Genomic DNA, 12,152 nt, shown 5'->3' with positions numbered 1-12,152 from the left:
CAGGTAGCCGTGCCCAGGTCACGGCCTGCGGGAGCCTCCCTGGACGGCACGGTCAGCAGTTTCGGGCAGTGTGGGCCGGGCCGGGGCGGGGCAAGGCTCAGCCCTGCGGGGCAGGACCTCGCTGCCCGTTCCCTGTCCTTGTCCTCACTCTGGGAGAAACGGGAGATGTTCTCTCCAATAATGGAATAATTTAAGTCCCAGGGTACTCAAATGAAAAACAAACCAAACCTACACACAGATCAAAAATGCAAGTATTCAGAGCACACCGTATCGACCCACTGAAGGCTCCAGAAAAAAAAAAATCCAAGAATAACTGACCACCACCACCTTCGGGTTCAGAGGGGCCTTTATGAAGTGTGTGCTGAACCCCCTTAGGTCGCGTTCTCGGAAGGGCTCCATCAACTGCACTTTCTGGGGTGGGACAGGTGAATGCCAGTGTAGGGATGGGGGGGTGGAGGGTAGCTGGGATGGAATGTAGGGGGTCGGTGGCTGTGGGGGAGGGTTCTGGGAGGGAATGAGGGAAACCTAACCCTGCCAGCCAAGGGGGACTACTCTAGAAGTGCATGCGAAGATTGGTTACCATTGCTGTTAGATTGACAAGGTGTTAATTTCGTAGGCTCTAACTTTAAAAACCAGTGAACTGATTTAAGGCTTATGCTGCCCTGGCATCCTGTGAAACCCGCCCTTAGTGAGGAAGGGGAGGCGTCTTGGCCAAGGCCCATAAACAGATGCCCGGGGTCTGCCAAGCTGGTAGCTGTCCCTCTGGACGGCGTTTCTTCAGTGTGTCCATGGTTCTGCATATTTAGAGAACTCTATTTTATGTGTCCTGTTTTGTTAAGAACGAACGAACGAACCCTCTCATGCCGCTAAGTGTCACGGCCTGCACGCTGTCGTCGTCTGGCCCTCTTCACACCGGGGTCTGTCTCCTTTGACGGACGGACTCGTGCCCTGATTACGAGGTTATTTTGTACTTGTCTTAATACCTGACTGTAATAAACGGCTTAAGAAGACTGTGTGACTCTCAGCTCACGCGTAGGCCTGTCCCGCTCGCGGGCAGCGTCAGGCCTGATGGGCACCCTGCCCGGGAGCTCCGCCACGAGGGCTCGCGCACTCTACAGTAAGAGCATTTATGCTTTGGATTTTGTTTTAAAGGGCCACAGAAAATTAGTCAAATTAATCCACATAAAATCAATAAACTAAATACTTACCAGTCTGCCATTACCCTGAATATAAAAGGGCAGATATTTTTGTTGACACATATATTTTCATGCAAATGGTGTTTTCTCCTTTAGATGAACAAACACACCAGATGAAATTTTTTTTGGTAATTGCTAGTGGGCGCTGCATTCACCAGGGACAGAGGGAGAACACATCCCCTGAATGGGGTCACTCGTGGTCTCTTCTCCCGTTTTCCCCGTAGGATTCCAGGCACACACACCTGGCGTGTTCCATCTGCAGGGGCTGGTCTGAGCTGTGCATGGGGGCCTGGCTCTTCTGACCCCTGGGCGACAGGGCCAGCCCGTGCGATGAACTGTGCTGTTTCCATTAGTGTAAACGTTTTATTTCAATTAAAGGCAATAGAAATACAAAATAAGTAGTTCTGATCATTATAAAGTAGAGACAATGAAAAATCTCATCCTGTCTTCCGACTTTAAAATCTTTTGTTCCACTCTGACCCATTTTTACGCAAACCACTGGGAGATCACACGGCCCCCGAGTCTTGGCGACTCCTCTCCTGCGAACGCTCTATGCTCCGATCACACACGTCGAACTATTGTCTTCAAAGTGCCATTACCACAAGAGCACCGGACTACAAAGCAATAAAAACAGACTACACAAACTGAATCAGATTACCACTTTCCTCAGGCTGATAAAGAGTGGAGACTCCCACGTGATATACCTCATTCTTTCTACATGAGCCAAAGGGAGCGCTGCCTAACCTCAGCCACCTGCATTCTTAACTATGAGCATCTTGATGCTAATTAGTACTTCTTAAAACTTTATTCTCTCATAACATCTGGACAACAACAAACATTTAGTTACAAATAACGCGAAGTTAAAATGCGCCATGGGGACAGGAGTCATTTGGTAAACAGTGGCCTGCGATGTGCGGTGGAGTCGACATGAGCAGGTGAATCTCCACGTCTGCACCCAGGGCTACGTGGCATCAGCACGGCAGGGGTCACACGAGCCTGTCCACTCCACGACGGTGTCGTTTCCTCACGTGGCCTCACCTCCTTCGTTCTTGGTGAAGGCATCTCACAGTGACGAGTATAATCACACGTGGAGTGGCCTCAAGTGCCAGCCAGCGCTCATACACAGCCCTGTGAACGGTACTCCTCAGTGATTCAGGTAGTTCTGACTCTAAACAATTCTGACCAAACACACCTGGGAAGCACCAGATCCCACTGTAACTCTTTTAGAGATTTTAATTCCATTCCATTCTGATTGTTGTTTATTGTCCCGAAGATCTGCGTCTTCGTTCGAAGAGTCGATATTTGGTAAGTATAAAATCCAGTAACTGGTGTGATTTCTCCATCACTGAAGCTGTGTTGTCTTGATGGGGATAATACTATTAAAGTCCAAGAAAAAAGGTCCTTCTTGTTTAGGCAAAAAAGTACTGGGAATGATATTGAAGATCCCAGCAGGTATATTATCTATTTCCAGGTAGCAAAACCCACACCTGTATTCAGGGAAGATGAGAAGAAGGTTTTTAGGAGATGTTGCCACAAGAAGTGAAGTTAAATCGGATGCGATCAAATTGCCAACTTTACCTGTAGTCACCACTAGACTTCCTCTGAAAGCCATGGGGACCAGGATCTCCCATCACAGAGACCGTTATGACCTCAAATCCAACACTGTACTGCCTGGCACGAAAAATAAACAGAAATTCCGTATTACTAAATGGCCTCGAATACACGATTTAAAATAACTGAGGGACGGCTCCCTGTTACTTCAAGTACACACTTTCCGCAGCGCCAGCAGGCGGGAATAGCACTGCCACACGTATACAAGACCACTTACACCTTGACTGGAGCAGGACGGCTACCTTAGTACGAAGCTTACTCGGAAAAGAATTTTATGATGGGAGCCCTAGGGAATGATATGAAAAATACTGTCATTTAAATTTAGAATTTAAGCTTGAAAGATAAAATGTAATAGCCAGGAAGGCTCATGGAACAGGAAAGCCTGAAATCAAATCTAAATGTATTGAAGTAATTAGCATAAAACAGACATTTCAAGTAGTTGGGAAGGAAGTCTTCAGATGATGATATGGTGACAAAAATTTAGAAGAAATTATTCATCTGTAATGCATATTCCATATAGATTAAAAATGCAAAAAACTAAACCATAAAAGAACTAGAAGAAAATATAGTAACAGTGTACTTGACATTGGCATGAAATTTCCCATCTATTGGAAAAGGAAACAACGAAACAAAACAAAGATCTGATTACTGTAATATGAAATTGTTTTCTCTGTGTGGAAGAAAAAATGACTACCTAGGAAAGATATTTGCAAATATGTAAAGGATTTAATATCCTTAACTTAGGCTTACAATATCAAGAAAAGCAGGACAGCTACAATCAACAAAATACAGGCAAGTGACATGAACAGGCAACAGAAACATGCCCCGCTAATGAACACTTACATGTTCCATCTATCCGGAAATTAAGGAGCGATTTCACTTATCAAACTACTAGTGGTTTTTACAGTGACTTTGTAGAAAAACAGCTTAATCCTATCCTTCCTATCTAAAAATGGCTTAACCATATCCTGTCTTCATAACCTCAAGGACTGCTTTTTGAATTAGTTTGTAGGACAAGCAAAATGAAGCCTAATCGTATTTACAAGTTCGTACTCTTTATTTACAGTCTGCTTTGAAACTTTTTAAAATTGTGGCATAGAACACAAAATAAATAAAATGCATAGCTTAATAAATAATTTGTACACTGAACACACACCTGAGTAACCACGACCCAGATCAACACTCCCAGCACGGAAGAACCCCTTCGTATACATTTTTCTGGTCCCAACTCCTGTCCGCTACAGAGCTACCTGTATGCTAATCACTCTCTTGCTTTGTTAATAGGTTGGCCACGGAAGTGTGCACCCTTAAGCAGCTGTTTAGCCTTGCCTTCCTGACTTCATCTAAGTGAAATCGTGTGTGTATATTCCACTGTGCGTGGCATTTGCTCAGCATTCTTTCCTTTGTTTTTAAATGCCAGAGGGCACACACCAGGTGGAGGCATAGGGGGAGAAAGCACCCCAAGAGGAACAGGTCACATGCAACCCCTTCTCCTTAACTCCCCGTCCTGTCAGGATCCTGGGCTTGTGCACACGCATGCCCGCCACGGGGACCATGGTCGCCCACGTGGGGTCTGCTTCCGCAGCACGTCCCCAGGGCCCTGCAAGGCCGGCCGCTGGACCGTTACGGCTCACCTGTAGTGCTGCATAGCTATGGCCTGCTCACCGTCAGTACAGCCCGGACAGCTGCGTCACCGTGATCAAGTGACCGAGGGACAGTCGGTAATTAAATACACTGGCCAGCAGGGGGCCGCTTCCGTCATTCTTTCTTCCCTCAAAACTGCAGACTTTTTTCTTACTAGTGTAGCATATTTACAAATGTGCTTTCTGTATATAAGAAACCTTTCCTTGTCCCCTGAGGTTACCTCGTGTTTGTCTCCTAAAGCTATACTGCTTTGCCTTCACGTTTAGACCTGTAATGCACTGGGAGTCGATTTTTAGATGTGATGTGAGAAAAGGGTCTAACATTTTTAAGTGCATGGATACTAATTATTACACACCATTTATTAAACAGACAGTTCTTTACAATGCCATTGTTATCATTATCCAGTGTCTGGTTTTAAACTTATTCTATCCCGCTAAACTCATTAAAAACAACAACAGCTGGCAGAGGGCCTCTGTGCTCACTTCAGAGAAGCAGAGAGGGAGAGCGAGCGCAGCCCCAAGGGAGTGAGCCCTTCTCCACCTCTCCGTCCTGTCGGGATTCTGAGCACGCACCCAAAGCCCCCTGGCCTGCAGCTCAAGTTATGAGGGCTGGGGTCTGAACTGGGTCAGCCACGTGGGATATGGCTCTTTCAACCGTCAGGCTCTGGGACCTGTCCACACGCATTTTATGTAACGTCACCAGTTTTCGAAGTCACTGCTCACACACCTCGGCCCTCTCAGCTCGATCAGGACCGGCCCGGCCTTCTCCACGTGGAATTGGTAGATGGGGTTGTTTTTGTGGGTCTCCTGGAAGTTCGCACAGCCTCCGGCACTCTGACCACTCCACTTTCCATTAATCTAGTGCAACAAAGGTTCTGCATTAACCATCTCATTCTCCACTTCCACCTTCAAGACAAAAGCCCTTCCACCATAGACAAACACACCCTGCCCTTCTCCACTCCACGGCTCTATTCCGTCCTTCCGACCTGTGTGTGCCCTAACTATCCAACAGTCATTTCCTACGCTGAGGCCTCTGCCTCCCGGCCTCTCCCGTGACTCGTCCTGCCAGGACTCCACACTAGAACATTCCTGTACACGTCTAGTGGAGCCTGCAGGGCTGGCCTCGAAGCTTAGGTCTGTCCACGTGGCCTTCTCTAACCACCACGGTCTGCGTTTGCCCTTCTCCCCTCACGGGATCACTTAGTGCGCTCGCTGAGACCCAGACTGGAGTCTACTTCCCCTTCTGCTCTCGTCAAGCACAAGAATGTTTCTATTTTGAAATAAATTGTTAAACGTGAAGAATAAAATAAAAAAGAATTTTAAAATCCTAAAAGAATGTTGAAATTACCACCCAGAGAATTTCCTTACCCGTTTTGATAAGGTATATGGTGAAGGAATCTTTGAAAAAGTAAAGCTGCATGCTGAATATACCTAGATGAAAAGAAAAAAAAAAACCAACTATACTCTATACTTTAAAAATCAAAGTGATAAACAATATACTGGAAAACTGAAAATTCATTATTCTATAGGCAGCCCAATATCAAGTCAGGTTTAATGACTAGAAAGCTAGAGATTCTGAAGCCAGCAGGTGGCATGGTGGTTAGGGCACTGGATCCACATGGCCAACTCCAGTTGGAGTGCTGGACCTAGCGGCTTGCTTCCTCACTTCCTTTCTCTCTAGTGAGTGCGCCCCATAACAAATTTAAAAATACTAAAATAAATAATAATAAAAACCATCAGAATTTTGCCTTGGCTTTCCCTGAACAAAATCTCAAGTTGTTCAGCTACATGAGAACAGAATTTTTTCAGGTGATTGATTCTCTTTCACCAAGTTCAAAATTGTCTTTTTAAGTCAGTAAGAGTATTACGTAGGCGAAAGGAAACGTTATTACTTTAAGGCGGAGTTAGTTCAGCATACCACATTACTGCAGGGCTAAGTGACTGCTGTGAGGACGAACTGTTCCCTCAGGGACCGGGAGGTGGCAGGTGGTTAGGGTATGGGACCTCCCACACGGCTGACTGGTTGGAGCACCAGACCCAGGGGCTTACAGCTGGCAATGGGTATGTGTGCTCCAGATCCCAAGAGGACGATGGAAGAGAAGGGACCGCGGCGTAACATCCCCCATGGGGTGAGTTCTCACTTTTCCCCTCTCTAGTGAGCACATGTGTCTATGGCAAAAACCTAAAAAAAAAGTCACTCAAAATATTTAAAATGAAAACATTACTTTTCAAAAGCATTATTTTCTATAGGAAGTACCATAACTTTTTTTCTCTTATTATAGGGCATGCACACTCACTGCAGACGACAGAAAGGGAGTGAGAAGGCACACCCGGTGGGGACGGCCACTGAGACCCCTTCTCCACTCGCCTCTCTGGAGTTCGGCCACACACGTGTGCGTGCCTGTGTGTTTTCAAGCTTTCCAGGTCCAGGACTTGAACTGCACGGTCAGGACATGGGATCTAGTTGCCTTAGCAGCACGCCCGCCCCTCCCCGTTACTTACGCGGACAGTGTAATGGATGGTGTTCTGCTTCTCGTACTGCGAGACCACCAGGGTGAAGGTGTGCGTCCCGGGCGTGGTCAGCTTCATCTTGGTCAGGTAGTGCGGGCTGTTGATGCGGATCCCGTCTATGTATGGAGGCGGGTCAGCTGCAGACAGACAGGTTTACGGAAGGGAGGCTTTTCTCCGTGTGTCACGTGTACAGGTGATGGGAGGGAAACCAGAGGGCAGACGCCCCTTTAACTGCCCGCCTTCAAAGAACGGCAGCTGTGCCTAGCCAGTTCTGTCTGGACTGTGCACAGCTGACACGCACAGGCGTTCACTGGAACTGTGCACAGCTCTGACACGCACAGGCGTTCACTGGAACTGCACAGCTGACACGCACAGGCGTTCACTGGAACTGCACAGCTGACACGCACAGGCGTTCACTGGAACTGCACAGCTCTGACACACACAGGCGTTCACTGGAACTGTGCACAGCTCTGACACGCACACAGTGACCTTCTGGGACACTCAGTGAGGTTATAATAGTGCTTGCCATTTGCTGTTTGCATTTTTCTCCAGGAGAGGATTTTAGATCAGAATTAGCTTCTATTTTGTCCTCTGAGGCTCACAATTTTGAAAATATAGAAAGTGGAATATATATTTATACTCTCACCCTCACGAATTAAGATTTTGTCATGCTAGTTTCCTTTAAGTTATTTTTAAATTTTCATTAATGAGTGAGATGGGGGGGAAGGAAAGAGACAGAGGCGTTTTTTTGTTTGTTTGTTTTTTGAGAGTTTTTTTGGCTATAGGGTGCATGTGCTCGCCAGAAAGACAGAAGGTGAGAAATCGACCCCTGGGGGGATGACCATGCCGCAGTCCCTTCTCCTCCATCCTCCTCTCGGGATCTTGGGCACGCACGCACATGCGCCTGGCGTGAGTTTAAGCCACCGGGCCCAGACTTGAACCGCGGCCGACTACATTACGCCAACTGCTGGTCCCTGTCATACTAGTTCTTACATAAAGCGAAGTCCCGTTTAGCCACCACCCTGCTTTACTCTTCCCCAGAAAGACCCGGGCGTGTCTTGGAGACTGTAGTACGTATCCACACACTTCCTTCAAAATGAGCAGTAACTGCTTTCTTTCTTTCTTTTTTTTTTTTTTGGAGAGATTTTCACTGTAGGGCACGTGCGCTCGCCAGACAGACAGAGACATAGAGACAGAAAGCGAGAAATCACCCCCCAGGGGGGATGGTCACGCCGCAATCCCTTCTCCTCCATTCTCCTCCCGGGATCTTGGGCACGCACGCACACGCGCCCGGCGTGAGTTTTAAGCCACCGGGTCCGGGACACGAACCGCGGTCGACTACGTGGGAGTCCAGCGACATAGCCATTACGCTAACTGCTGGTTCCCAGCAGTAACTGCTTTCTAAGTACATGTTGAAAACGAGGTTGTGTGTGTCCTCTTCCGCTGCTCACTGCTACTCAGCACGTTCCAAGGTGTTTTTCACAGACAGCTTACCCCCTTCACGGCCTATCACAGGATACCCGTGGCCCTGACTACGGCACGTTTCACATAAGCCTCCGGGCAGGGCACTTCTTCAGAGAAGCAGGCTCCGACTGTCCCTACGACTTCGCTGTTGTGACAGCGCTGCCCGACGCCTTCTCCCTGAGTCTCACCATCACGCCTGGCACACTAAGATAAGTTCATGCACGCCATCGCCCTGTCCTTTAGGACCATGCTGCGTCACTCAGGTCGTCTAGAAACACCCGCAGCGTGACTGACCACAGGGACTCGGCCTTCTGGTGTCCTGCAGGAGTGGGAAGTCCCGAGCGCTCAGAGGTGGCGTGAGCTAGGAGGAAGAAAAGGAGCGACAGTCCCTTCCCTCTTGTGTTTCAGTTCACTTTCTGTCCAGCGGCGGACAGCAACACCTGCCTCCTCTACCTCAGAGAACTGGTAAAATACAACTATAAACCTGAACATACCCTGAAAAGGCGAAATCGCCATGCATAAGAGGGACCATTGTCTAGAAAGAAAAAGCCGAGTAAAAACCACAAATACACCTGGAACCAAAAAGCTATATACCATTTTCCCCCTAAGGTTTTGCCGTAGGGTGCGTGCGCTGGCCAGAGACAGTAAGAGGGAAAGTGAGAAATCATCCCCCAGGGAGGACGGCCACACCACAACCCCTTCTCTCTACTCCCCTCCTGAGACTCTGGGCACGCCTGCACACATGCCCAGTGTGATTTTCAAGCCTCCAGATCCAGGACTCGAACCACGGTCAGCCATGTGGGAGTCCAATGCTTTAACCACTATACAGCATGCTGGCCCTGACATAGATACTTTTAAAGACTGATTAATTTTATTTATTATTATTTTTTAAAACTTTGCTACAGGGCATGTGTGTTCACAAGAGAGGGAGACAGAAAGCAAACTGCCGGGTCTGGGACCCGAACTGCAGTCAGCCATGTGGGAGTCCAGCCCCCCTCAACCATCACACCTCCTGCCGGCGCCCTCACTTGGGTTTTTTTAAGCTATCTCAAAGTTCACGAACTGAACATTAACTTTTGATTTTTCTATACATCTGTTCCTTTCCCTCCCACTAGTTCCTGCCCTCTCAATAAATGTCAGCCTTTCAGTGCTCAAACTATACGTGTATGTATAAATGTAAATGTATGTTTTAAAATTTTGTACCTCAAAAGAAAAAAGTGACACATCTACATATAATCGTGATTCCTCTCTGCCCCCTATTTTGTCAGTTCAGCAAGCCCTGATAACCCTGTGGGAACTCCAACCTGCCCACAGCTCTTCACACCACTCTCCTGCTCAAGTGCTGACCACAGCCACTGCTGACCACGGCCACCACTGACCACGGCCACCGCTCACGTGAGTGGGACCACCCTGGGCCAGCGGTGGTGGCGCAGCAGCAGCGCCCCGAAAGGCCGGATGCCATAGGGAAACGGGGTTCAGCTCCTTCATAAGCAGAACAGGGCAGGAGAAACATGAAGGGAAGGTCAGGGATGAGAGGGAGGAGGGAGGGTTCCTGACAGAACGTCACATAGCAGGGCAGCGAGGGCCTGGCATGCTGAGCTGCTTGTCAGGGTTCCCTGAAAAGCTGGGGCAGGACATGAAACAGGACAGGGAGACAGGGCCTAAATACAAAAAGGCCGTACATAATGCTTAAGAGCTCAGAGTCTACCCAAGAGTCCGTGGAGAGCCATAGCATAGTTCTGCTCAGAGCAAAAGAATGACTCAAATCCCAGAACAGCTTTCTGACAACGTACAGGAACGGGGAAGGCTTACATTCCCGAAATCTCTAAATCAAAACAAATCAACGTAAAACACACAGCATCAAAAATAAACGACCACCTGTCTGAACGGTTTCTGTTAGTCTACCAGAATAATAATTTCTGCATACTATCTACATAAAACCTGTCATCTTTCAGCTTAATCATGTAAATAAGAGGTAACTGTATGTTTTAATGTTTGATTGGCTACTAAACATACCTGGGTAGTAAACCTTTTTCCCGTCAGTCTTGTATACAACCATCGTGATAAATTCTCGGTTATTTGCAAAATCATCCTAAAATCACAAAGAATCCAACGTGGTTAGCAAAATGGGCTCAGAGTGCTCTTCACTAATTTTTTTTTTTTTAAGAATAACTTAATTTTAAGAGCATTTCTTTTAGCTATTCGGTGCTGTAAAAAGCACTGCTTTTCTGAATTAAACTGTCATTCCGGCGGATGGCTACTGTATGAGGTAACATATTAAAAAGATTCTGAGGCTTTGGGATTACGGTTAGCCTCCATAGGATCAAGACCAGCGAGTGACTCCGTATTCCCAACCCGCCCTTTACCAAATTTCAGTATTAATATTCTTACGGTTTCCTAAGCTATGTGTAACCAACCCCAAAACTCTCACCAAAAAGCATCTCCCTCACAATTTTCTACAGAGATGACTTTTAAACAAGATTTTAAGTGATGATTACGTATTTCTTTAGAGGAAAATCTTTTATCTGAGAAGACACTGTTTTCAGGGAACCTCTGTAAATGGACAGGCTGGTGGTCGGATCACGCATCTCATTCAAAACGTGTTCAAAATGGCCTGACTCCACCGAGACGCGTGGGCCGGGCAGCCCGGGGGCGGGAGCAGTACCTTGTCTGTGATGTGCCTGCTGAGCAGGACCCACACGGCCGCGCCGCCCTGCGGGCACTGCACCTCCAGTCTGTACTGCGGGTTGTTGGCCAGGCTGTAGGCGTCCTTCACTGGGCCTTGCTTGGCGTCCCAGGTGCTGAAAGACAGCGCCAAGAGGGGGGGCTGCACTTCTCACAGAGCTAAAACAGAACACGATTTCTAAAAGTGCGGTGTTTCAAATACGATCAAACTATCACGATTTCTGGTTTTGTTTTCCTGTTTAAAATGTTTTTGGCATAACCCAGAAGTGCGGAGGGGAGCTACGATAGAGAGAGAGCTGTCCGTGGGCATGACAGAGAGAACGGCTGTGTCCCTGTTAGCCATTACCAGGAGGTGGGACCACGGCTCGCCCGGACACGTGCGCTACCTGTGAATACACGTGGACTCTTTAAAGAGACCTGGATTCCAACTCAGGTAAATCACATCGTAGTACTGGCAGAGGTCATCCCAGGAAATCCAAAATATTCCTGAAAGTTAATGTCTTTGATCAAAACAAACTTAATGATAAATAACTCAGATCAGTTAACTTATTTCACCTTGTTAAAAGATGTTATTTACTTAAAAAACAAATGGTAAGAAAATGTAAATACATATTCACCGTTGTCTATCTTCTGTGCTGTTCGGGGGTCAAAGTTTAAATACTTCTGCAATTCTGGGGTCCAGTTTTTTACGTCGTTTTCACTGTATCTTCCTTTCCAACGTAAATGACTCCAAGGATTTTTCAACTGGATAAATCGCAGACCCTATGTGAAAAAAGCAGCGCATGACATGTGGTTGCAAACCCTGGACAGATGACTGGTTCTGTCATTCCTTCAGAGAGAGTGTTCGGAGTGCTAGCAACGCTTTCCCCTTCAAATCACCTTGAAATCAATACTGTTTAATTAGAACTCTGACCTGCGCCACTACTGCGGCTGGCCACCCCTGCCTCGGGCTGTGCAGACCCCTACGGCGCTCGCCGGCACGGGGGGCCCTTTGGATTTAGACAGTGGAAAGACCAGCTCCTCAGTCACCGAGAGTTCCACA

The 12,152-nt window shown here is 47.4% G+C and overlaps 2 protein-coding genes across 2 annotated transcripts in view; one reads left to right on the top strand and one right to left on the bottom strand.

Moving 5' to 3' along the window:
- SH3BP5 (SH3 domain binding protein 5) overlaps positions 1-1,010 on the top strand; it is a gene marked incomplete at its 5' end in the record, with an annotated part of 54,618 nt that extends 53,608 nt beyond the window's left edge. The window contains 1 exon segment of the mRNA XM_014585083.2: positions 4-1,010.
- Positions 1,011-1,539: 529 nt separating this feature from the next.
- The window catches only part of CAPN7 (calpain 7), a 29,049-nt gene continuing 18,436 nt past the window's right edge, over positions 1,540-12,152 (bottom strand). Inside the window, exons 13-21 of the mRNA XM_027769168.1 lie at positions 11,728-11,872; positions 11,497-11,596; positions 11,091-11,226; positions 10,442-10,517; positions 6,953-7,098; positions 5,819-5,881; positions 5,178-5,308; positions 2,775-2,867; positions 1,540-2,683 (exon numbers count right to left, since the gene is read on the bottom strand). Of these exons, the coding sequence (XP_027624969.1) occupies positions 2,539-2,683; positions 2,775-2,867; positions 5,178-5,308; positions 5,819-5,881; positions 6,953-7,098; positions 10,442-10,517; positions 11,091-11,226; positions 11,497-11,596; positions 11,728-11,872 (1,035 nt within the window). The 3' untranslated portion in view covers positions 1,540-2,538. The remainder of the gene's footprint in view (positions 2,684-2,774; positions 2,868-5,177; positions 5,309-5,818; positions 5,882-6,952; positions 7,099-10,441; positions 10,518-11,090; positions 11,227-11,496; positions 11,597-11,727; positions 11,873-12,152) is intronic.

The sequence above is a fragment of the Tupaia chinensis genome, unplaced genomic scaffold (genome assembly GCF_000334495.1).
Source record: "Tupaia chinensis unplaced genomic scaffold, TupChi_1.0 Scaffold148822_2, whole genome shotgun sequence".
NCBI lineage: Eukaryota > Metazoa > Chordata > Mammalia > Scandentia > Tupaiidae > Tupaia > Tupaia belangeri.
This window is presented reverse-complemented; position numbering and strand designations above follow the sequence as displayed.